At 39.5% G+C, this 25,312-nt stretch overlaps 2 protein-coding genes and 1 non-coding gene across 10 annotated transcripts in view; 1 reads left to right on the forward strand and 2 right to left on the reverse strand.

The window, feature by feature from the left end:
- Positions 1-11,093, reverse strand: part of Slc7a8 (solute carrier family 7 member 8) — a 57,681-nt gene extending 46,588 nt beyond the window's left edge. The window contains exons 1-2 of the mRNA XM_046465244.2: positions 10,588-11,093; positions 10,107-10,295 (exon numbers count right to left, since the gene is read on the reverse strand). Of these exons, the coding sequence (XP_046321200.1) occupies positions 10,107-10,257 (151 nt within the window). The 5' untranslated portion in view covers positions 10,258-10,295; positions 10,588-11,093. The remainder of the gene's footprint in view (positions 1-10,106; positions 10,296-10,587) is intronic.
- Positions 11,094-12,354: 1,261 nt separating this feature from the next.
- Rnf212b (ring finger protein 212B) overlaps positions 12,355-25,312 on the forward strand; it is a 56,153-nt gene continuing 43,195 nt past the window's right edge. For 3 of the 8 annotated variants that reach the window (XM_058585792.1, XM_058585794.1, XM_046465184.2), the window contains exons 1-2: positions 12,358-12,618; positions 13,265-13,366. The gene's annotated coding sequence lies outside the window, so the exon portion shown is untranslated. Of the gene's footprint in view, positions 12,619-13,264; positions 13,367-25,312 lie in introns of all 8 variants that reach the window. The other 5 variants (XR_009228710.1, XM_058585796.1, XM_058585795.1 and 2 more) reach the window with 4 other exon arrangements.
- Positions 23,635-23,740, reverse strand: LOC124107386 (U6 spliceosomal RNA). The gene has a single exon (XR_006856375.1). It is a non-coding gene; the product is annotated as a U6 spliceosomal RNA (small nuclear RNA).

Genomic DNA, 25,312 nt, shown 5'->3' on the forward strand with positions numbered 1-25,312 from the left:
AGTCTAACCACAGCTTCCTGTTGGGGCTTGGAGGTTCTGGCCATTTTCATGTCCAGAGAAAGCTGAAGTGAATCTGCTTTGTGCTTTCTCCATAAATGGCTGGGAGACTCTCAGAGCTTTTCAGGACTGAGGGAACAGTGTGAAAGCAGGGTCTGGCACGCTGGAGAGGCTTTGACTCTCACCCCAGGCCTGCAGGCTCATGTGCCTCTCCCTGCACACACTTTCCCATCAGGGTTGTACAAACAGCTGCCACAGGGGTAGGAACAGGTCAAGACTCCAACATATTCCCTTCAGGACTAAATGTCCTGCAGATTGGAGATGTGGACAGCATGCAGGACTCTGCTGTTCTGGATTCCTTACTGGAAAGGGCAATAAACTCAAGAGTTGGAGGAGCTACTGGGTTCTCACTTTGCCACTTAGAAGCCCTGTGATCTGAATCACTTCCTTCATGTACAGAATGGGAATAATTGTGCCTGCTCTGCCTACTTACAGGGTTGTTGTGGGGCTCAAGGGAGATCACATCCACATGAGGCACTTTATAATCTATGAAATGCTAACAAAGATAAGGACATACTAGGATCTGTAGCAGTAGGGATAGGCACCAACTGTAGAAGAATCCAACAAGCTTGCTTAGGAGGCTTGGCTCTGAAACAGCACCGTACAGCCAGGACCATGAAGCATTCTCTGAGTCATTTGTCTACTTGTCTAGATATAATTTTTAGATGCTGCAGGGCCGCAGGTAATTGCATTTCAAAAAGTATTTATTGAGCGCCCACTCAGTACATGCTTGCTTTGGAAGGTAATTGGGAAGCATTTGTTCACACATGGTCTTTAATGAAATAAAAGGACATAACTACCACCCACCCGCCAATGAAAGACAGGCATTGTGGCCTGAGGGGCAAAAAGTATTCAGTTTCAAAAATGCCCTGCAAGGACTTAATTTTACCTCCAGTGTTTCCCTGCCTGATTGGAGAATCACGCAACTACAGGGAAAGACTTTGACTTCTTAAGTGGCTTTTCAATCAGGGACAATTTGCTCCTCATTTTCAGCTGACAAAGTCTGGAGATACTTTTGGTTTTCATACTGGAGTGAGATGTTACTGGTACTTAGGGTGGCAAGGCCGGGAATGTTGCTAAACATCCTACAAAGAACAGATCAGCCTCACACAACAATGCATCTGATTGCTCTACCTTCAAGCTTCAATGTCATCATCTAGTAATCTGGTAATCTCTCAAGTCCCTAAATCCCTTTCAGCTTTGAATGTGGATTTTTTTTTTTTTTTTTGCTAAGCACAAAATGTATGGTTCATGGGAATAACTCACTTTTAATTGGTACTGGGGACTGGACCCAGGGGAACGTTTCCACTGAGCCACATTCCCAGCCTTTTGTTTGTTTGTTTGAGGCAGGGCCTTGCTAAATTGCTGAGGCTGCCTTTGAACTGTGATCCTCCTATCTCAGCCTCCAGAGTCACTGGGATTACAGGCAGTTGATTCATTTTTTAACTGACAGCTATTATTCAACAAATACTTTCTTAGCACTTACATGTGCTACACTGAGAATGTGGAGACATGAAATTGAGTAAGACTCAGTCCCTGCTCTCAAGGAATTGTGTGAAGACATGTGTATGCACACATACAGCTAACAGCACCAGGTAGAAGAGAAGTTACGGATGTGCTATGCAACATTTTGACACGGTATTAGGGATGAAAAAGACTACTGGTTGCAGGGGAAAGCTGCTAATGAGTACATAGATTCATATCAACAGAGAAAAATGGAAAGGCAATTGGCTAGTTGCTGAAATGGTCAGTTCTTCCCATCATCCAATCAGTGCAATCAAAATTTCTGAACCAGAATTAGTGAGTGTCTGAGTTGGGAGTTGGAGGAAAAGTAGGGGTGATAGAGGACGAGCTCAAGAAGAGAAACTAATATTGACTGAACACATACCACAGAGTAGGGGCTTTGTTTTAACACTCCAAAAGAAACTTTCATTTAATAGCTAAGTAAACTGATAATTAAGTTGTTCAAGGATAGGAAGAGTGTATACAGGGAAGCAGTTTGCAAACCCAAGATTATCTCCAAAGCCGGTCCTCCTCTGATGTATCACTGATGGCTCCTCCCTCTCTATTTGTTACAAATCATGGAAAAATTCATCTTAAGCTTTCTAATTCCAGAACCAGGTCTCAAAAGCCCCCTTAAGGCAGCCTGACCTGCCTATTTCAGCTACTTACTAACCACCCTCCACAGAATTATATTCTACAAGAAGTAACTAAAGTATGCATTTCACAGACGTGCAAGAAGGCACCTTTAAGATAGAGATAAGGAAAAGTACACTGATAATTCTGCAGCAACGATACTCCAAGCAATCTGCCTTCACAATATGCAGCTCAGTATGAGGTTGCCTAGGACATCTTCAGGCGTACTGTAAAACTCTCTCCCCAGAAGTGACGTCACTGATGATGCTGAGTTATTTAAAGCAGGGAGCCAACCAATGGGAAAATTTATGACTGTGACAAAGAATAAGGGATGAGATGTGATCAATAAAGCTTCAGTCCAAACTTCAATCATTCTATAAATAAAACAGCTTAAAATAGACTTGAGGGATTATTCTGCTTCTTAGAAATAAAATTCACCACTGCTCAGCACAAAGCCTAGGGTATAATGTACTCAATGAGTGTTTGCTAAATTATGGAATAATCTCCAATCCTATGACCAACAGCCCCCACCTTTTTCCTAAGTGGCGGCTTGCAGTTTGCCATTTCTAGAACTCCACAGAAAAGAGACAGAAGTGGAGGTGAGTCTCTCTAAGCAAATTCTGGGACAGGAACAAGATATGGTTCTTCTTGCTCTGTATGCTCAATAGGGAGATAAAAATCAGAAGAGAGGTCTGGGGATATAGGTCAGTGGTAGAATGTCTGTCAGTCTGAACAGACCCTGGGTTTAACCCCCAGTACCAAAAACAAAACAAAAAGAGAACACACATACACACAAAACAACAACAAAAAGCCAAACACAAAAAAACACAAAAGAGAACAGTTTCTAGACCCCTGAGTTCCTGAATTGTTCTTGTTTTCTTCTTTCCTTCCTCACTTTCTTTCTGTTTTAGTGTACTGGGGTTTAAATCCAGGGCATTTAAGTATACTAGAAAAGAGATCACTAAATTGCCCAGCCTGGCCTCAAACTTGTGATCCTCTTGCCTCAGTCTCCCAAGCAACTGGAATTATAGGTATGCACCACCACCCTAGGCATGGTCCTTGTGTTCTGTAGATTGGAATCTACTCCTGGACTAACTTGCTCCTGGCTGCTTTTCTAGATCCTCCCCTTGCCCCACAAAAGCAAGGAGAAAATAATGAGAGCAACAACAGATTCCTGAGACACTTAAGCTTGTAGGCAGCTGGATTAACCCTCAGAAGAAAACCTTGGCAGCTTGTCAACTTTTGAGAATCCCAAACCTCTACCTCATTTCAATAAGCTGATTTAACTCAGAAAAGTTGTATATTTGGTGCTAGCCTCTTTGAAAAGGTCATCTGATTTTGTACAGCATGTTTTTATTGTTATTTTTCCAAATAAAATGGGCTTTTTGGTTCTTTCTTTTGAACACCACTTTATACCTGCTGACTTCCTCTTTACTTTCCTGGACTCTTAAAAGTCTCCTGCTAGTCATTCATTGTTTAATTCTGCTCGTTGAAGGAACATTATGTAGCCCTCACAGTACCAGTTTCAATAAAATTGGTCCCTGAGCTCTCTGGTTCCTGGAGGTGGGAAGTGTGGAACAAGATCCCTGGTCTCAACCACCTTGTGCTCCATGCTATAGAACATTGCAGTTAAATCTAGTAGCTTCAAAGTTCAATGACCTTGCTTTGCCTATTACCCAGTCCTTTACCTATTTGAATCTTGCGACCTTGCATTTTTCTCTTTTTTCTTCCTTCCTTCCTTCCTTCTTTTCTTTTCTTTTCTTTTCTTTCTTTCTTAGTACTTGGGGTTGAACCCACAGGTGCTTTACCACTGAGCTACATCCCCAACCCTTTTCATTTTTTATTTTTGAGACAGGGTCTCACTAAATTGCCTAGGCTGGCCTGGAACTTGTGATCCTCCTGTTTCAGTCTCAGGAGTAGCTACAGCTACAGGTGTGTGCCACTGCACTACCTGAACCTTGCATTTCCATAATACTGTATATTGCCTGAAACTATTCATAAACTACTCATCAAGTACCATGTACCTGGTTATAGCAAGTGTTCAGTAAACGATAGCTACCACTTATTACTTTGCTGGCTATAGACCTCCTACTCACCAAGATATGTTTCTTTTGAAATGTCTCTGAGCTGGCTTCTGTCCCAGAATTTTCTTTGAGAATGATGAGAGTTTTAATCATATTTTCATCCTGAATGAAACAATCCTAATACTCTTATGTCTGTCTGTCTGTATTTGTTTATTTCTTTTTAAAAAAAATATTTTATTTTTTAGTTGTAGTTGTACACAATACCTTTACTTCATTTATTTATTTTTATGTGGTGCTGAGGATCGAACCCCGGCCTCACACGTGCTAGGTGAGCACTCCACCGCTGAGTTACAACCCCAGCCCTCTTTTTTTCTTTTTAATGAAAGTACAAACTTAAGAACCAGTCTTTCTACTCCCTCCGTCTGGTCGGCATCCAGCAAACATTTTAGGTATTAGAAGCTAATACAGGGGCTGGGGTGGTGGCTTAGTGGTAGAATGCTCGCCTAGCATACACGTGAGGCACTGGGTTCGATCCTCAGCACCACATAAAAAACAAACTAATGTATCCACCTAAAACTAAAGATACACACATAAATATTAAAAAAAGAAGCTAATACATTCTTTTAGAGTCTAAAATGTGAAATATTCTAAAGTGGTTTAAACCACATGGGTCTGAAGTCTTTTGGACATATCATTTTTCCATCAGTCAACACCATTTGAGTACAATTATGCCTATGGCCACATTTCTCTGTTGAAAGATATCCTTTTAAAAAAACATTTTTCCCAAAGTTTTTCAGTATTAGACATTTACAGTCCTTCCAGATTCTAGTCTTGAGCTGTCTTCCTCCATGGCCCATTCCACCACCATGTGACACACATCAACCTTTCTCCTGTGGTTACCAAGTAGAAATAGAGGATGGGGAAGCATTTTGGCTCTGGAGTCAGACCATTCAGTTATCAACTGTGTGAACCTCAGCAAATTACCTATCAGCTTTGTGACTCAATTCTCACCTATTTACAATAACAAAACAATAAGATCAATTTTCATAGGATTGTTGTCAGTATTAAATAAGATAGCGTATGTAAAGAGCTTACAGCACAGGAACTAGCATTTAGTAAAAGCTGGATAAATACTTTTTTTTTTTTTAATTGTGTTAGTTGGGAGACTATGGTCTAGTACCTAGACCTGTATCCAGTATCACCTTGCAGCAAATATAACAAGTTTCCTCATGAGCATACAGTGTATTAAAAACAAAAAGGTCTCACAAATTATGAACATTTTTTTCTTAGGCTCTATAGACTCTTGTTTGTCTTCAGATCTAATTTTAGTGCATGTATCTAAATACATGACTAATACACAGTTCCAGACAGTCAGGAACTCTAACGTGGCTGGAAGGTGTGCAATGGAGGAGTTAATGGGAACACAGCTCAGGTTTGCCCCAAGTCTTTCTGCAATTGCACCGGGAACACTGCCTTCCTCCACCCTGACTATCCAGCACCCCAACACCGGGAATACATTAATTGCTTCATCTACAAAAATGAATAAGGACCCCTGCCCAGTTTCTACAAGAAAACATCCCTTTAGGACATAAAAATAGAAATAATAGAAGATCTTGGTTCAAGATTCAGACAAGTTCTGGGTTTGAATTCTAGTTCCAAGACTTTTTAGTCTTGTGACCTTCCACAAGTTGCTTATCCCTTTGAGCTCCTATTTCCTTATCTGTAGGAAGAGATAAGTACCTACCACATAGGGTTTATTGTGAAGGACAAACAGATTTTGTACCTTAGATAACTGGATGAGAATGCCTGTCAGGTGATATATTAATAGTTGTCATTATTAATAAACATGTCATCAACAAGTGAATTTTGCTGGTCTTCACAATCTTTTTAGATTTGGGGGTTGGGGGGGGGGGCTTGATGTAGTGGCATATGCCTGCAAGTTTGAGGCCAGCCTGGGCTATTTGGTGAAACCCTGTTTCAAAATAAAAAATGAAAAGGGCTAGGGGATGTAGCTCAGTGGTAGAGCCCTTGCCTACTATGTGCCAAGGCCCTGGATTCAATTCCCAGTACCACACACACAAAAAAAAGATTTTGGGGGGACTCCATATTCATGATGAAATCTAAGGTCATCTGCTACCAAGAGTTGTCCTTAGTCAAATACTCAGAGAACAATAGACTTGTTATGTTAGGATAAGGGTGCTGTTAAAAACTAAACAAGGACTAGGGGTATAGCTCAGTGGTAGAGCACTTGCCTAGCATGCCCGAGGGTGTGGGTTCAATTTCCAAAATCACATACGCACAGAGATCAAAACATACCAACAAAACTGTCCAGGTTGATGAAATTATTCCTAGCTTAAAATGTCCCCATTGCCCATCAGATAAACACTTCTTATTACTAATGTCTTCAAATTTTTGCCCAAGAGCCAATTAAATTAAAAAATAATTTGAGTAATTGTTCTGCTAAGCAATAAAGATTCTGAGATATATAAGACGCTATTTTTCTTCTTTCCTTTCTTTCCTTTCTTTCTCTCTCTCTCTCTCTCTCTTTCTTTCTTTCTTTCCTTCTTTCCTTTCTTTCTTTCTTTCTTTCCCTCTCCCTCTCTCTCTCTCTCTCTCTCTCTCTCTTTCTTTCTTTCTTTCTTTCTTCTGGAGCTGGGGATTGAACCCGGGGCCTCACATATTCTAAGCACGTGTTCTACCATTGAGATACATCCTCAGCCAGGACACTGTGTTTTTGTTGTTTTTCAATGCTGGGTTCTAAGCAAACACTTTACCAATGATTACACCTCCAAACCCCAAGACAATAATCTATGCTCAAGGAAATAACAGTTTAGTCATTGTCCTTTTGCTTACAAAGTATCCCAGAATTCCCAGTACCTTAGTATCTTTTACTCCATTTTTTCCCCACATATTTTCAAGAGGCTTCTTTGCCGAGCATGGTAGCACACACCTGTAATCCCAGCCATCTGGGAGGCTGAGGCAAGAGGATCACAAGTTTGAGGTCAGCCTCAGTAATTTAGCGAAGCCTCAAGCAACTTAGTTATATGCTGTCTCAAAAGAAAAAATGAAAAGGGCTTGGGACATAGCTCAGTGGTAAAACGCCCCTGGGTTAAATCTCAGTACCAAAAAAAAAAAAAAAAGGCTTCTTAATCTGCTTGCTAGTGAGAATTATTCCTTATGCTTCCTGACCTAACTTTGCCCTCCCCCAGCTCTTACTAAGCCATGCTGTTAATGTTTTTTTTTTTTTTTTTAATAAATATGAATCCTATCTTCTCACTCAGATAAGTAATTCCAGGACATGACTCCTGTAAGTTCGTTTTATATTTCCATAATACCTGATATTCTGTTATTTCTACTTTCAATCATCAATGATAATTATGAATGAAATTTTATGAGCTTATATGAAGTATATAGTTTAACTTATCCTTCTAAGTCAGTTGGGTATGAGACAGATTTGGGTCAATGCTGCTTTCCCATATCATATCATCTGATTCACTTAGGAAATTTCCTGTCTCCTTTTGCCTTTTAATTCACTTTCTTCCATAGTGTTGACATTGAACAGCCAGCAGATCACTGAATTCTGCATGGAAAATGCCAGTTCTATTTTTGCATTTGGTCTTGAAAAACTTGAATCATTATCATCCACTCCGAAACCCCTCTAGAAGAGGACAGGGCAGCACCTCAGCACATCTGCAACTCATAGCCAAGCAGCAGGGAAAGCAGAAAGTATTTTGCCCCTATATCATCCTAAAGGGGACAATTATTTGTATCCTAATTTGAACTGAGGTAGAATAGTGCCAGTTACCTCTACAAGGATTTTTTTTTTTTTTTTTTTTTTTTTTTTTTTGTGGTGCTGGGAATTGAACTCATGCCCTTGTGCATGCAAGGCAGGCACTCTACCAACTGAGCTAAATCCCCAGCCTCCAAGGATTCTTATAGTTTGGGAAAAAATCCTGATTTTTCTGAAACCACATACTATATTTGAAATCTCTTTTCACCACAGAATATCAGTATCATTGCTCTTGTTACTGTAATGTCACCATGGGGAACTCTGGCACTACTCACATTGAAATACTATCCATGAGGCCATGGACAAACCAGTAGTAATATTCACCCAGATGAAATTGTACTTATTATATCAGAACACTCCCATTTCTTCATAGTCTTAGAAAAAAAAAATTAAAGAGACAAAGACCTCAGGACATAGGCAACTTCCCTCTAACTGAATACCTGCATTTATGGAGGGTTGGGTAAGCAAGGCTGAAAGCAGGAAAAAGGTGGTTTGCTTGTGTTGTGCATGAGGACTCTGTGTATCAATCAGAGCCTTTCCAAAAGGAGGAAAATGCTTAATCCATTCAGTCAAATTGAGGAAAGAGGCAAAAGGCTCTAGGCTATGTATAGATTACAAATTGGCATGAGCTATACCTATTGAGTTCCTGGCTGATCTCATTTTACAGATCAATTGAGATAAAGTAAAGGAGAGGCAAAGAAAATGTAATAAGAAAAAGTAATGAGAGATTGAGATCATGACTATGATTTTTTAAAAATATTATATATATTTTTATATAACTGTAGAATGCCTGGAAAACCTCTATGAGTTAGAGAATTAGATAAAGTAGATCCCATTTTGAAAGGGACTGGAGATAACTATGATCACTGAAGTCTGGGTGTGGAGGTGAAGAGGATTATCTGAATACTGTACTGATTTTATTTGAGTTCAAGAGTGTTCTCCAGTGTCACTTTGCTCTCATGCCAAAGTGTCTCTGAGCTACGCATGAAACATGTTGTTGTCCAGAGAAACTGGTTTATGGGCCACAAGACATTGTAAGCCTTCACAAAGGAACTCTGGATAGAGACCACACATCAACACATTGGGCCTGACCATTCTGTATCCTTCTTGTGGGAAGAAGTAAAGCTGTCTATCAAAGATAGTAGAGAAAACTCATTCTCTGAAGGGCAGGAATGTGCCATTGCTTGACATCCATCCTCAGAGCTTCTCTGAAAAGAGGAAGCTGTGTTGTCTTGAGCTGTAATTGGGACTCCGGCTCTACAGAGGGTCTTTGAGAGAGATATCATCATGGTCTGCACTGGCACTGAAGGCCACCCAACTCCTCACCTTCAAAGCCTCCAAGACAGGACACATTTTACTCATCAATTCCTCCTGCACTTTACATTATAGTTACTATTCCCTTTGAGAACTTACAGAGTCTTCTGTATTAAGAGATAGGTGGATTCTACTAGTCAACTAGAGAAAACTGTAAACTGTTTGTAGAAGACCACAATCGGTCCCCTTTTTCTTCCATAATTTCTTCATCTGTGAAAAGTGAATAACAGCCCTGTCACATCTACTTCACACAGTAAAAGTGCTGCATAGGATGGAAAAGGCTATAAAAAGTCAAGGGATTATTATGGTGGTTGTTGCTATTTTTATTACACATTCCTTAGTTTCATCTAACATACAACAAAATATCTACTAAATATGCCTCAAAAGCCAGTTCACAGCCTGCGGAGGGTGTTTGCATAAAACCAAGTTAAAAAAAATCCATGTCCCTCAGCCTGAATCAGAACCTCCAAGTGAAGAGCCAGGTCACCTATATTTTTAACAAGCTCCCAGGCAATGTCGGAAGGTATAATCAGCCAGGTTTGTGACCCTTATTTGCTCCATTCTACGAAGAGACCTGTTTAGCCCTGTTTGGAGGAAGAGGCGTATGACAAACATGACTTCCATGCCTCTCAAACTTGACCAGTGGAGGTGGGTTAAAACACAGGTGACTGACAATACTTTTCTAAGAGTAGGAAGCAAAACCAGTGCTTCAGAGGGATGAACATCCCACCGAAGGACCCCTAGAGTGCGGAAAGGGCAGTAGGTGGGGAAAAAATTGGACTCACCTACAATGATACCACAAGCACTGACCAATCCGATCTCTTTCTTCAGAGCTACTCCGCCCCCTCCGGAACCGGCCTCGGGACTGGCCTCCCGCTCGCTCCCACCTGGGTGGTTCTTTTCGGTGTTATTTCGGTGTCTGGCTCCTTTTTCCATCTTTCTTGTTAGGATTTGAACCTCCAAAAGCTCTCTCTCTATTTAAATGCATGTGCGGGTAGATAGATATAGAAAGAGAGAGAGAGAGAGAGAGAGAGAGAGAGAGAGAGAGAGCCTTTCAAATTAAAACGCCCTTTTCCGAAATAGGGACCACTCCTACCCTCTAAAAAAGACAAGCAGATAAAAGGAAAAAGTAAGATAATAACTATTCTGTATTGACGCTTTCTTATCACTCCTGCTTATGACAAGGAACGTGTTGTTTAAAAAAAAAAGAAAGAAAAGAAAAGAAAAAGGAGACATAAAAATTTACATATAAAAATAGAACTGTACCAGCGACTCCAGCTGGAATTCTCCTGAAAGGGGTGTATCTTCGGAAATCAGGATGGTTCTGCTCCGTGGACCAGGCAGTGGCTTATTTCAGACGCTTCAAAAAGACAGTCGTCTGGATTTCCTCGCAGCTCTCCTCCTAACAAAACAGATTGCCTTTACCTCCCCCTTAGTCTTTTCGTTTAGGATGAGGCTAACAGTAGTTTTCATTAACTGGAGGGTGGGAAAAGGCAATCCTCAGGTACTTTCTTCTTTTTCCAGAAAGACAAAAGCTGTGGACCTGAGCGGCTTGCTCCAGATCTGCTTTCCACCTGCTGTGGGATTCTTTCCCCTTCCCGTCTTCTGCTTCCGCTTTTCCCAGATGTCCTCTCCTTTTTTTCGCTGGTCTTCTCGTCCTTTTTTCCCAGGGTCGGATCTCCGATCTTGGTGCTTACGGCACGGACTGCTCCATCGCTCCGGGTTACGGGAGAGTGGTTCCTCCACACGCGAATGTGCTTCCCTTTTAGCTAGGGGTTTTATTTGCTGACCCAGGCTCCGCCTCCACCTCCTGCGTTCCTCTCCATCCTCAGTCCCTTGTCCTCCCTCCTCTTCAATTTAAATATTAGCACAGAGCACACCGCGCCCCGCCCCCCAGGATCTCTGACAAAATGGATTAAAACATTTCTCTTTGTAATCGGGTCTTTCTCCTTGTAATTAAGTGGAAGTAAAATCCTTTCGCATCAACTGCTCCGGGAGAGCTCAGTAACCAGTATTGCAAATAGGTCGTACAGCATTTGTGAGCTTTGTAAAATAAAGGAACAGTGGTGCCCATGCTTTTAATGCCATCAGAAATGAACTGGCCAATGTATTGAAATATTTAGGTCTGGATCATTGGAGGATAAAGGAGAGAAGATTGTAGGGATAACATCTTTAAGAGTCGTTTCTTGAAATTAGGAGGAATCCATGGGTGGGGGAGGAGAGTAGAAGGAATTAAAGATAATGCAAAAATTTCATTTAGTGTTATTGTGAACTATAAAGGGGGGGGGGACCAAAATCACCAGGAAGAGGTGGCCTCACTGCTCACAACTCTTATTTAGGTACTGAAACATAAAAGCTATGACTCTGAGCCTGGTGTCACACTTTCCAATATTTTTATGTCTGTAAGTTATTTGAAAAGTAGACATGGGAATGATCAGACCCTCACTACTCAGGAAGCAGATTGACAGACATTGAGAGATGACTAACATTACCATATTGATATTATATCTCTACTTTCCTGAAGAATTTCACTCAAAACTGTTGCTTTACCACGGAAGCAGTGATGTCTATTTCCAATTGTAAAATACTAAAAAAAAAAAAAAAAGTATGAAGCAATGTAGCAGACAATACTATAAGTTTAAAGTTATTGTGGAATCCTATTAAGTATATTATGAACAATTATTTTATTTAAAAATGGGTCTAAAAAATAAAAATTCCTAAATGAAACAATTTACTACAGAAACTTAGACTTTTTGGAAAATGTTCCAAAAGATTTGGGGTTTTAAGGAAAACATACTTTTTATTCTTTAAATTGGGGTTGGATGAGCTATTGTACCAAAAGCTTTTCCAAATGGGGTAAAGTCCGACAGCAATCTTCTTTTCAGTCTGCTCCTTGATCACTCAGCAAGTACTAAGATGTTTCAAAGGTTAAAATTTCACCCTTCTCCTTCTGCTGGTTCAAGATATAGCAATTTGAAAACCTCAGCAAAAAAAGAAAGAAAGAAAGAAAGAAAGAAAGAAAGAAAGAAAGAAAGAAAGAAAGAAAAAAAGTGTGGGTGGTGTATAAAGGATTTTCAACAAAAAGAACAGACAAGGCAGGAATATATAGCACAAAACTCTGTGGGAGAGAATGAGTCATGGAAAATTAAAAAATTTGAATTGCCTCTGGCCTTTCCTGACAACCTTAGAAAGCACTGAGGAAAAAAATTGATGGATTCATTTTTAAACAATCCTATTTGAAGACTTCTGCTCAGATTTCAACATCAAGGGATAAAACAATCTTTCTACTTCTCAAACGTGAGTTCTTCTAGTAATGCTTGTAGTTCTAATTTAAATAGTTTAGACTGACTATGGGATAAAATACAAGTATGATGAATTTGAAGTCTCTTGCTAAAACAAGTGCAAAATGACAGTGGGACTATAAGCTTTAGCCCTCTATTTCTGAATTATGAAGCTAAAGGTGGTTGTGAGATCAAATGCATTTCTGGGATACAATGTAGCACCAAACTGGTTGTTGAGGATTAATATTTCTATTTTTGTAGCGCTTGGAATTTATAAGTAACTTGACAGTCTATTAATGGTGTAGTTTAAAAGCTAGGAAAGGAATCTCTCATCCTTCAAAGGGACCATTCATAGTGTGTGCCTCTGTTTAGGTTGGGATCTTTTTGTGTCAAAATTTCATGAGACTTAACATTGCATACATGTGAGAAAGAAAAGTCTTGGTGTAATATGTTGAGAAATAGCTGTAAAAAATGATTAATTGAAATTATTACATTTTGAGCACTGAATTCTTTTTCATCTATGTTCATTTTATATTTATATTTGTATTTTTATTTTACTCTACATTTATATATGCATGTATGTATGTGTTTATTCATTTCTGGTACTGGGGGTTGAACCCAGGAGTGCTTTGTCACTGAGATCTATTCCCATCCCTTTTTAGTTTTTGAGACAGGGTCTCACTAAGTTACTAAGGGCCTAAGTTGCTGAGACTGGCCTGCAACTTGTAACCATCCTGCCACAGTCCAAGTTCCTGGGATTACAGGTATGTGCAACTACACCTGGCTTATTCTACATTTAAACAGTGCTCTGTAGTCTATAAACCATTTTGAACAATATCTCATTTCCCCCTCCTCATTAAATATCTTGGGTAGACAAAAACAGTTTTTTTTTTTAAATATTTTTATTAGCTGTTGATGGATTTTATTTATCTATTTATTTATTTATATGTGGTACTGAGAATCAAACCCAGTGCCTCACACATGCTAGGACAGCGCTCTGCCATTGAGCCACAACCCTAGTCCCCCAAAACAATATTTTAATGATTTATTTTTTATTTTTGTGGTGTTAGGGAGTGAACCCAGGGCCTCACACATGCTAGGCAAACACTCCACCACTGAAGTAAAACCCCATACCCTATTGTATAGAGTTTAAAGATTAGGTAACTGAGGTTTCAAGAAGTGTCTTACCTGGGGTCAAAGACCAGACACTTAATCTCTTCATGGGCAAGCAGGAGATCAGTGGTTTACACTGATTATTTTTTTTCAGGGCACTATAGCTCAACTTCTTTCACCCTATGGAAATAGAAGATTTTTGAGTATTACCTGGGCCCCTGTCATGTTTTCTAGAGTTGGTGTCATAGCTGGGCCCATTAGAGATCCACCTTGATGCCAACATTTTTGTGAAATGAGACCAACTGGACTTAACCTGGGCCCTCTACATTTGTCACCTTTTTTTTTTTTTTCATTTTTAGCTGTAGATGGACACAATACCTTTATTTTGTTATTTCATTTTTTTGTTTCGTTTTTTAATGTGGTGCTGGGGATTGAAGCCAAGTGCCTTATGCATGCTAGGCAAGCGCTATACCACTGAGCCACAAACCCAGCCCCCATTTGTCACCTTTTTGACACAGTCCCTGGCTGGTCTATATCCTAAGAACTTAGTACAACTGTTTCCAGCACCTAAATGACTACTCCCATTGTTTTGCAGGCTTAAACTAGGAAGAAATTGATCCCTTTAACTTGGAAAAAGGTGGATGATGGAAGGGTCGTTTTCTTACTGTGTGGATTTAGGCAGAGAAAGGCTGTATGTGACTGACACCTACTGCACAAAAAGGGAGATGGCATGGAACTTGCTACTAGTGATAGTTAAACAAAAACACTGTCATGCTCCAGTATTCTCTTTTTGAAACAACACATAAAAAGTATCTGTTAATGTGAAAGAACAGAGCACAGAGCCCACTGCATTCCTGTTTTTTTTTTTTTCTCCAAAATCTGGGTCAAATAGACAGTACATTATTCTTGTTCTTTGTAACAAGAGTCTGAGGCCACTCAGGACCCAAACATCTCCCTGGAACCAACTCACAGCCCATGTTCCCACTCCATTCTTCTTCTTGTATCTGTATGTCTAAAATCAGAAGAAAACCCTTTTTAAAAAAAATATTATTTATTTTTAGTTTTTCGGCAGACACAACATCTTTGTTTGTATGTGGTGCTGAGGATCAAACCTGGGCCGCACGCATGCCAGGCGATGCGCTACCACTTGAGCCACATCCCCAGCCCCAGAAAACCCTTTTTAAAAATAAAGCCTATGGTCCCCAAGATGATAGCTTCCTGAGCCAGTGGTTCTAGGAGATTTTATGTCATTTGAAAATGGAAAAAAAAAACCAGATGAAAATTCATGAGAAAGAAGAAGAAAGCAAAAAAGAGAAAAAGACAAAAAGGTCAGAAAAAAAGGAGGATGGAATGAGAAGACTCAGTTAACAAGACTCAGTTTGCCTGCTGGACATATTCATAAGTTCAAAGCAAAGTTGTATATTCTAGGGTTTAATGCAGTCCTGAGAATTTGGATGGAGCAGACTTTATTTTGTTATGATGGTTAATTACTTCATGCTTTTCTGGATATAATGATGAATCCTTGCTTTGACATTATAGACAAAAATTCCAGCAGATTATCCCTCTGTCTGCTGCACTTGGCTGGAATCCATAGAGTCAACTCAGTACTAGTGGGAAAGAAATATAGATACACTCTCCATAGTAGGCTGCACACCTCCTTGACTTCTTTTCTGGGTCCAATCTTTCATGGGGCATTAATATTCTTTCTAAGGATTTACGTGACTGTAGTCTTAAGTATTTTTTTTCTTTCTTTCTTTTTCTCTTTTCTATTTATTTATTTATTTATTTATTTATTTATGGTACTGGGGATTAAACTCAGGGGCACTTTATACTGAACCACACCCCCAGACCTTTTTATTTTATTTATTTTGAGACAGGGTCTCACAAAATTGCTTAGGTCCTCCCTAATTTACTGAGGCTGGTCTCAAACTTGCATTCCTCCTGCCTCAACCTCCTGAGTCACTAGGATTACAGGTGTGCACCACAATGCTCACCTAGTTCTGAGTACTTAATATGAAAACTTCCACTTTGTAATTGGTTTTTATTATGTTTACCCAAGATGAATGCTCATATCTTTTAAGATGCGGGAGATAAATTCCTCGAGGGTATAGACCTGCTTTCTTCCTTGTAACCTGAGTCCCTAAGAATTTGGATGGATACCTAAAACAGTGTCTGGAGCTTAATTAATAGAATATGAATAAATGATGATGTACATTAATGCATAATAAATTAATTAAATAATTACAGACTGGTTAATGTGCCAGGTAATGGTAGTAACATGTAGACCTCAGAGTCTGGACAGGGAGGCTGGATTATAGAAAAAGGAGAAAATACAGTCAAGGTTTTAACTTTGACCACTATTTCATGTGGAGTACAGATCTCTGTTCCTTTCTTTCTCCCTCCCTCCCTCTCTCTCTCTTTGAATATTTATTTTTTATTAAATTAATTAATTTTTTTGGCACTGAGGATTGAACCTAAGGAGTACTTCATGACTGAACTAAATCCCCAGCCATTTTTAGTTTTAATTTTGAGACAAGATCTCACTAAATTGCCCAGACTGGCCTCAAATTTGCAATTCTCCTCCCTTAACCTCTTGAGCAGCTGGGATTACATGTACCACTACCCCACATGAGCAAGATTTCAAGTAGGCCCTCAACATTGTGGTAGCTAATTCACACTTACATTTACCTTCTCCTCTATTTATTTATTTATAAATACTTTATTTATTTAAATAGTTGTAGTTGGACACAATACCTTTATTTTTTATTTTTATGTGGTGCTGAGTATCGAACCCAGCGCCCTACACGTGCCAGGCGAGCGTGCTATCGTTGAGCCCCAGCCCAACACAAGCTTCTCCTCTTTTTAAACCAACACTACTCTTCTCCCAAATCTTTACTTCCATAACTAAATGCAATGGTTTGGCATCTTGTTTAGTGCAAAACCAAAAGCACTACCAGGAGATAAAAGAGTGGAGAAACTTTTATTATTTGCAGGAAGTAAGGAGAGCACTGGGGTTATTTGCAAAGAATGTTCCCGCTGAACAAAGAAGTCCTGGGGATTTTATTGGGGAGCCTGAACATGTCCATATAGGAAAACCCATGCAGGCACTGGCACATTTCTTAGCATGCTCAGTTCAAGGTCATCCACCATGTGTTTAAAAAGAGAAAATAGCTGGCACCATGGCTTGTGCCTGTAATCTAAGCTACTTATGAAGCTAAGACAGGAGGAATCCAAGTTGGAGGCAAGTCTTGGCAACTTAGTAAGACCACATCTCAGAATAAAAAACAAAAAGGATTGGGGACATAACTAAGGGGTAGAGCACCCTAGAGTTCAATACTTGTGATGGGGGAAAAAAAAGATGACAGAAAAATGCTTCTGGGTAGGCTCAGTTCAGTATTTGAATGAGCCAAGTTTACTCTAGGTTGTCTAAAAGAATGTGTCAAGTTGACTTGATGACCTTGGCTGGTTCCTCCTAAGTCTTTCCAAGAGTTAGCTGAAACAAAAAGAAAGAACAATTTTCTTATAAAGGGACTGCTGCTCCCCCTACTCCCAGAAGCATAGGAGTTTGCCCCTAAAGTTGCCTGGCTCGCTTAGTGGCTAACACTTTCAGTTGACATCCTTGGTTATTATTTCATGGAAAATATAGGAACAGACAGAAGAGAACTTCTACATCCACTGTCCTCTAAATCTCTTAATCTGCCCGTGACTGCCCATGTACTCTGCTCTCTCCACTGAAATAAATGTGTCATCTGTGCTTTTATGTATCTCCCCGCATGTGCTCCACCTTCCCTACCCTATCTCCTTGCTCAGGGTCTTTGGTCCTAGAATTGTTCCTCTTTGCTGCATCATCTATTTTTCACTCTTCACTGGATTGTTCCTATCAGCATAGAAACATGCTGTAATCCCTCCTACTAAAAAATGAAACAAGGGGCTGGGGATGTGGCTCAAGCGGTAGTGCGCTCGCCTGGCATGCGTGCGGCCTGGGTTCGATCCTCAGCACCACATACAAATAAAGATGTTGTGTCCGCCGAAAACTAAAAAAAAATAAATATTAAAATTATCTCTCTCTCTTTCTCTCTCTCTCTCTTAAAAAAAGCATACAAAATTAAAATAAACATTAAAAAAAATAAAATAAACTTAAAGCTCATGTCAGCACCCCCAAAGACATGACTACAGACTCCTGTTCTCTCTTGTCTTCTCAATGTAGCTAGATTGATTAAATTCTTTCCTATTTCATCATTATTAAAAAAAAAATGAAACAAAACAATCAGGACTTCCCTTTACTCCTTGTTCCTTTCCAGCTACCACCCAACTTTTTTTGCTCCTCTGTTTCCTCTTCCTTAACCTCCGTTCATGCTTGGGCCCACTGCACCAAAGCTTTTGTCCCCATTACCTGGCAGAAGCCGTTCTTGAAAATACCACCAATAGCCACCATATGGTCCAATCTGGAGATCACTTCTCAGTCTTCATTTTACTGATTTCACAGCAGCATGTGGCCATTTGATAGCTCCAGAGCTCCCAGCTTTTCTCAATTTCACTAACCTCCTCGAAGGCTTCTCACAGTCTCCTTTTTCTCTTCTGGACCTCTCCTCTTCCCTATCTTCCTCACTAGCTGGTGATCAATCCTTTTAATTTAATTTGTTTATTTTTGTTACTAGGGATTGAATCCAGAGGCATTCAACCACTAAGCCAAATCCCCAGCCCTTTTTTTGTATTTTATTTAGAGACAAGATATCATTGAGTTGCTTAGTGTCTTGCCATTGCTGAGGCTGGCTTTGAACTTGCTATCCTCCTACCTCAGCTTCCCAAGCCACTGGGATTATAGGCATGTGCCACTGTGTCCAGCTTTATTTTATTTAGTTGCCCAGGCTGATCTGGAATTTGTAATACTCCAGCATCAACCTCAAGTAGTGGGGATTATAGACACAAGTCACCAGGACCAGATCCAGTATGTTTATGGATGAAATAATCTGACATCTTGGATTTGCTTCAAAATAAGATAAGGGGTCAGGCACTGTGATGCACGCCTGTAATTTCAGCTGCTTGGGAGGCTGAGGTAGGAAGATTGCAAGTTTGAGGCCAGTCTGGGAAACTTAGTGAGATCCTGTCTCAAAATAAAAAAATAAACAAACAAGGCTTGGATATAGCTCAGTTCTGGGTTCAACTCACAGTATTGAAAAATAACAACAATGATGATAATAACAACAATAAAAATAATATAAAGGGAGGGAGGAAAGGGTAGATTATCAATGAAAGAAGGTTGGTAGTTCATACCATTCAAGCTGGGTGGTAATAGGAGTTTATTATATCTTTAGTTTTGTATATGTTTAAATTTTCCCATAATAACAAATAATTTTTTCATGTTTCTTCACCATCATTTTTATAGTGCCTATAGCAGTGCTTAGCATATATAAACACTCAATACATATTTAATCAATATTCGTTGTAAGGGCTGAAGGTGTAGCTCAGTGATAGAGTGCTTGCCAAGCACACCTGAGGCCCTGGATTTGATCCTAACTACTGCAAAAAGAAAAAAAATTTCATTGCAAATTAATTCAGTGGAGAACATAGAGATATATTTTCAATATAAGTTTTGTATCATTTATTGACAATTACTGGTTATATAAATTTCAGTTTTCTGAGGATTTTAGGGTTTGTCCTTCTAAGCTATGCATCTAAGAATATACTAATTATGGGAATGTCAAAACTTTCATAGCTAATTCAGCGATACTATAACCTTTAATTGACATCAAACCAGTTTTTAAAAACATACTTTGGGGCTGGGATTGTGGCTCAGAGGAAGAGCCCGGGTTCTATCTTTAGCACCACATAAAAATAAAGGCATTGTGTTGTGCCCATCTACACCTAAAAAAATAAATAAATAAATAAATATTTAAAAAAAACATACCTTTATTTTATTTTACCTCTTCCTTACCAAATCATGATAATTAACTGCTATTTCCTATATCAGAAATGTGTAGCAAAGTTAGGAAGAAAACACAAGTCTGATTAGGTGAAAATTTATGGATCTAGTTACTTAAAACTTTCGGCAGGCTATAGTTTGGATATCACTGATGTAGATTATGTTGTGTTTTAGAAGATTTTCAACACTACTCAAATTATCAGAGTAATAGAGAAAGAAATTCTAGTTGTTGGATTTTTGTTTTTGTTTTTTGGTACTGGGGATTGAACCCAGGGGTCTTTACCACTGAGCCACATCTCCAGTCCTTTTTTTTTCTTTTGAGACGGGATCTCACTAAGTTGCTTAGGGCTTGTTAAGTTGCTAAGGCTGGCTTTGAATTTGCAACCCTCCTGCCTCAGCCTCCCAAGCCTCTTGGGATTACAGGCATGCACCACCATGCCTAGTGAGAAAGAAATTCTAGTAAAAGTTGGATTCCATGTACCTAAAGATGCTGAATAAATTTTATTAGCATATTCAGGCAGTAGTGATTAACTGGTTACTGTGCTAGACACTGGGGATATAATGGTGAACAAAAGCCATCTCCTTCAAGGACCTTAGATACAATCCCTTGGGATCTTTCTTTTTCCTCCTTTAATACAAGTAAAGCTTAATTGCCTGGATGGCCCAATAAAGGATCACCAGGTTTTTTAAAAATATTTATTTAGTTATAGATGAACACACAGTATCTTTATTTATTCTTATGTGGTGCTGAGGATTGAACCCAGTGCCTCACACATGCGAGGCAAGCACTCTACCACTGAGTTACAGCCTCAGCCCCATAGGATCACCAAATTTTTGAGGAAGGACTCAGTATAAAAGCAAAGTCAATGACAAGTAGGTGATGCACGGAGCAGAAGAAAACGTCCCCAAATTTCAAGAGGTAAGAGAAGATGTTGCTTCCACACAACAAAAATAGAAACATTCAGAAAAGGATAGAAATTTCTTAGAAATTAAAATATAACAGAAGTTAAAATATTCAGGATAAACGTTAGAAAATAAAGTTGAGAAATCTGTAAAAGACAGCTTCAAAACAGTGGAGAGACAAAGCACAAGAAAACTAGAGCATTAATTCAGGAGTTCCCAACAGCTGGTTAGTAGGAGTTTAAAAAAAAGAGAGCCAGGCATGGTGGTGCACACCTGTCATCCCAGCGAATTGGGAGGCTGACGCAGGAGTATTGCAAATTAGAAGCCAACCTCAGCAAGTTAGTGAGACCTTGCCTCAAAATAAAAAATAAAAAGGTCTGGAGATGTAGCTTGGTAGTAAAGAGCCCCTGGGTTCCATCCCTAATGCCTAGTGCCTACCCCTCCGCCCCGCCCCCCCCCCAAAAAAAGAACAGAGAAAATAAGGAAGATTAAAAGATCTTTTTTAAAAAATGTAAATAATTCAAGAAAATTTTCTGGAACAGAGGAAGGTGTCTGGGCTGACACAGCACTCTGAGTGTCTAGCTCAATAAAGGATAGAAAAAAAGCCAACGGTGCAAACCTGTAATCCCAGCTACTTGGGAAACTGAGGCAAGAAGATCCAAGATCCAAGGTCATACTGGGAAATTTAGCAAAACCCTGTCTCAAAATAAAATTTTAAAAGGACATAGGATGTAGCTCGGTGATAGAGGTGGGAAAAAAAGAATTTTGAGGCAATAAGCATCAATATTATAAAGGCCAACATTAAATAATAAAGAGAACTATCAGGAAGACAAAACCTTGAATTTCCGTGCATTTAAAATAAGAGTGGAAATATATGAAGCAAAATCTGATAGATCAAATACAAATTTGATAAATATGCAATCAACAGGAAGTATTTTAATGCATTTCTGTTAGAAGCTGATAAATTAAGCAGCAAAAAAAAAAAAAAGTAGACAGGAAATAATTGAACAACAAAATTAGCAAGTTTGACTTAATAGATCTCAAAAAAACCCTGCATTAAAAAATAGAGAGAGAGGGCTGGGTTTGTGGTTCAGCGGTAGAGCGCTTGCCTAGCATGTGCAAAGCCCTGAGTTCGATCCTCAGCACTACGTAAAAATAAATAAATAAAATATATTGTGTCCAACTACAACTAAAAATAAATATTAAAAAAATAGAGAGAGAATATGCTTTATTCCCAAATATACATGGGATATAAACATTTCCTTCTACTGAGTCACAAAGGAATTCTTTTTCAGTACTGTTGATTGAACTCAGGGGTGCTCTACAACTGAGCTACATCCACAGCCCTTTTTATTTTTTATTTTGAACAGAGTCTCCTCAGGTTGCCCAGGTTGTCCTTAAACTTTTGACCCTACTGTCTCCCCTCCCCAGTTACTTGGATGACAGGTATGTGCTGCCACAGCACAAAATAACTCTTGAAATTTTATATATTTGCTCCCTGTCTGCTGGCACCCCCTTGCTGGGAATTGAACCCATGGCCTGTGCATGCTAAACCTTCACCCTGCCACTGAGCTACAATCCAGTCCCTCAAAATTTTAGAGATACTTTTATTTTTAACAGTACTAGGGATTGAAACCCAGGACCTTGGACACACTAGGCAAATGCTCTTACACTGACCTACACCTCCAGCCCTTTTAAAAATTTTATTTTGAGACAGGGTAACCCTAAATTTGCCCAAACTGACCTCAAACTTGCAATCCTCCTGCTTTGGCCTCCTGAGTAGCTCGGATTGCAGGTATGCAAAACAGCACCCTACCCCAGCCAAGATTTTAAAGATTTGAGAACACAAATATACCACATGGGTTCTTCAGTCAGGGTACAATTAAGTTAGAAGTAAAAAAATTTAAAAGAAGGTTAAGGGCTGGGGTTGGAGCTCAGTGGTAGAGGGCTTGTCTAGCACATGTAAGGCACTGGGTTCAATCCTCAGTACCACCTAAAAATAAATGAACAAAGGTATTGTGTCCATCTACAACTAAAAATAAAATGAAGATTAAAAGACACATTTGCAAAATCAAAAAAGAACTAAGTAACTTGACTAAATAATAATAATGGACATAGCTGGACGCGGTAATGCATGCCTGTAATCCCAGCGGCTGGGGAGGCGGAGGCAGGATGATCACAAGTTCAAAGCCAGTCTCAGCAATTTAGCCAGGCACTAAGCAACTCGAAAAGACCCTGTCTCTAATAAAATACAAAATAGAGCTGAGGATGGGGCTCAGTACTCAACTGTCCCTGAGTTCAATCCCTGGTACCTTCTCCCCAAAATAAATAATAATAATAATAATGGACATAAACAACTATTAGTTAACATACAATGCAAGTACTACATATAAAAACCTGTGAGATATAGCTAAATTACTAATTTGAAGTAAATGTAAGGTCTTCAGTGCATTGTAGGAAACATGAAAGAGTTAAAATAAATGACTTAGACTGTCAAAGGCATTAACTGTAATTTATGCCTTTACTTATAACTTATCTTCAACCATATCTCCCTTGTCTACTTCAAAGCCTTTGATATGCTTTGTTCCTATGATTTCCCGTCACTACTTAAGTGTTTTGTAATCACTTTTCATCACTATAGTCTCATTTGTATTCAGTAATCCAGTTTAGTATTAATTTTCTCCTTCTTCATATAGGAACCTAACATGTTCAGCAATCTCCTTCCAATACTCCCTGCACTCCCACATCTTAAATGCAAACTGTGTTTTCCCTTGACAGCACCATAGCCCTCCCAGTGCTTGCTGTTCAGTAGAGGTGCTTTCTTGGCCTATTCTATGGAGTCCTGAAAGGTGGAAAGGACTAACGTTTACTTAGTAACCACCATGTACCCAACAATGGAGCAAGATGTCTATTTAATAATGTTTTAATTCCATTTAGCCTCCCAAACAACACTTCAAGGTAAACACATGTGGTTTACCACTAACTTTTCAAACCAAAGCCTAGACACTTAACCATTAAGTGCTGGAAAATTTCTCCCTTTCCCTCTCCATTTTAAAATGAGATTTCAAATGCACAGGGGTGGATCCAGTGCAAAAATATATGGAATGCTTCACAAAATTTGTGTCATTGTTGCCCAGGGGCCATTGCAATTTTCTCTGTATCATTCCAATTTTAGAATATGTGCTGCTGAAGTGAGCATTTCTTTTCTTTCTTTTTTGGAGTACTGGAGATGGAACCCAGTGTCCTGTGTATGACAGGACATGCTACCATGGAACTATACCTTCAGCCCCTGGAAAATTTCTTTTTGACTCTAACTGCTAGTCCTTTGACTCTCTTATTGTCTCATTTGCAATAAACCTGCTCTTGGTCATTGTCTTCTCTGCTCTCTTTCAGCCCCCTTCTCATTCTTCTCTGTGCCTGAAGTGATCACCCCAAATGCACTGGTCCAACCCTTACTGGCTTCCAAACATACTCTGCATTATAATGCTGCTCTCAGTGACTGTGGTCACATCTGTCTCCTTGCTGTCCTCAAATGCATTTGCCAAAGGGCTTTAGTCTATGTTCTTGCTTCTGCCTAGAGGCTTCCCTTCCCTCTTAGCTTAGTTCACTGCTATTCTGCCTTCTGATCTAGCATAAGACTTACTTCTTCAGAGAAGCCCCTAGCCCTAGATCTTTGCCTCAGAGTAGTCACTTATAATTATACATTTATTATACAGTGTCTGCATTAATTATGGTGACTTTATGACTAATGTTTATCTCCCCAACCAGACTGAAAATTCCGTGACAGCAGGAATGTTGGTTCTTTCTGTTTACTAATGTCTCTACAGATCAGTACAGTATCTTGGACAAAGAAGGCACTCAGTTAAAAATTGCTAAATGAGTCAAGCTTGGTGTCACAGGTCTGTTATCCCAGCTACTGAGGAGCTGAGGTAGGAGGATTGCAAGTTTGAGGACAGCTTGGGCAACTTAATGAGACCCTCCTTAAAAATAAAAAGTAAAGGGCTGGGGTTGTGGATCAATGGTAGGGTGCTTACCTAGCATGTGTGAGGCCCTGGATTTGATCCTCAGCACCGCATAAAAGATAAATAAATAAAATAAAGGTATCATGTTCATCTACAACTAAAAAAAATATTAAAAGAAAAAAAGTGAAAAGTGTTGGGATGTATCTCAGTGGTAGAGCACCCCTGGTACTGCAAAATAAATAAATAAAATTGCTGAATGAATGGATATGGGATATGGAAGTAGTTACACTTGGATATATGAATCCATAGTTCAGAAGACAGATCTAGGCTAAAAATTCAGATGTATGAGTTAGTAGCACCTAACTGGCCACAGATGTTCTCACCCATAAAGAGTGCTTCTGGTAAGAATATAGGATCCAGCTCGGAGTTATGGATATAACCACTTGTGTTAGCCAGCTTTCTATTGCTATCAAAATACCCAAGATAGTTAAGTTAAAAGGAAAAAAGGGCCAGGTGCAATGGCACAGGCCTGTAATCCCAGCAGCTCAGGCTGAGGTAGTAGGATCGCAAGTTCAAAGCCAGCCTCAGCAAAAATGGGGTGTGCTAAGCAACTCAGTGAGACCTTGTCTCTAAATAAAATGCTCACCTCATGATGGCTGGGAAGCAAAAAGAAAGAGGAAGGGGCTGGGGTCCCAATATCCTCCTCAAGGGCAGGACCTCAATGACTTAATTTCCTCCCACTCAGTCCCACCTCCTAAAGGTTTCAGTAGCAGCACAGGCTAAGAAGCAAGCCTTTAACAAAAGGGGCT

This window comes from Marmota monax, unplaced genomic scaffold (genome assembly GCF_021218885.2).
Source record: "Marmota monax isolate L192 unplaced genomic scaffold, Marmota_monax_Labrador192_F-V1.1 WCK01_AAM20220418_F8-fsc00079, whole genome shotgun sequence".
In the NCBI taxonomy this organism is placed as follows: domain Eukaryota; kingdom Metazoa; phylum Chordata; class Mammalia; order Rodentia; family Sciuridae; genus Marmota; species Marmota monax.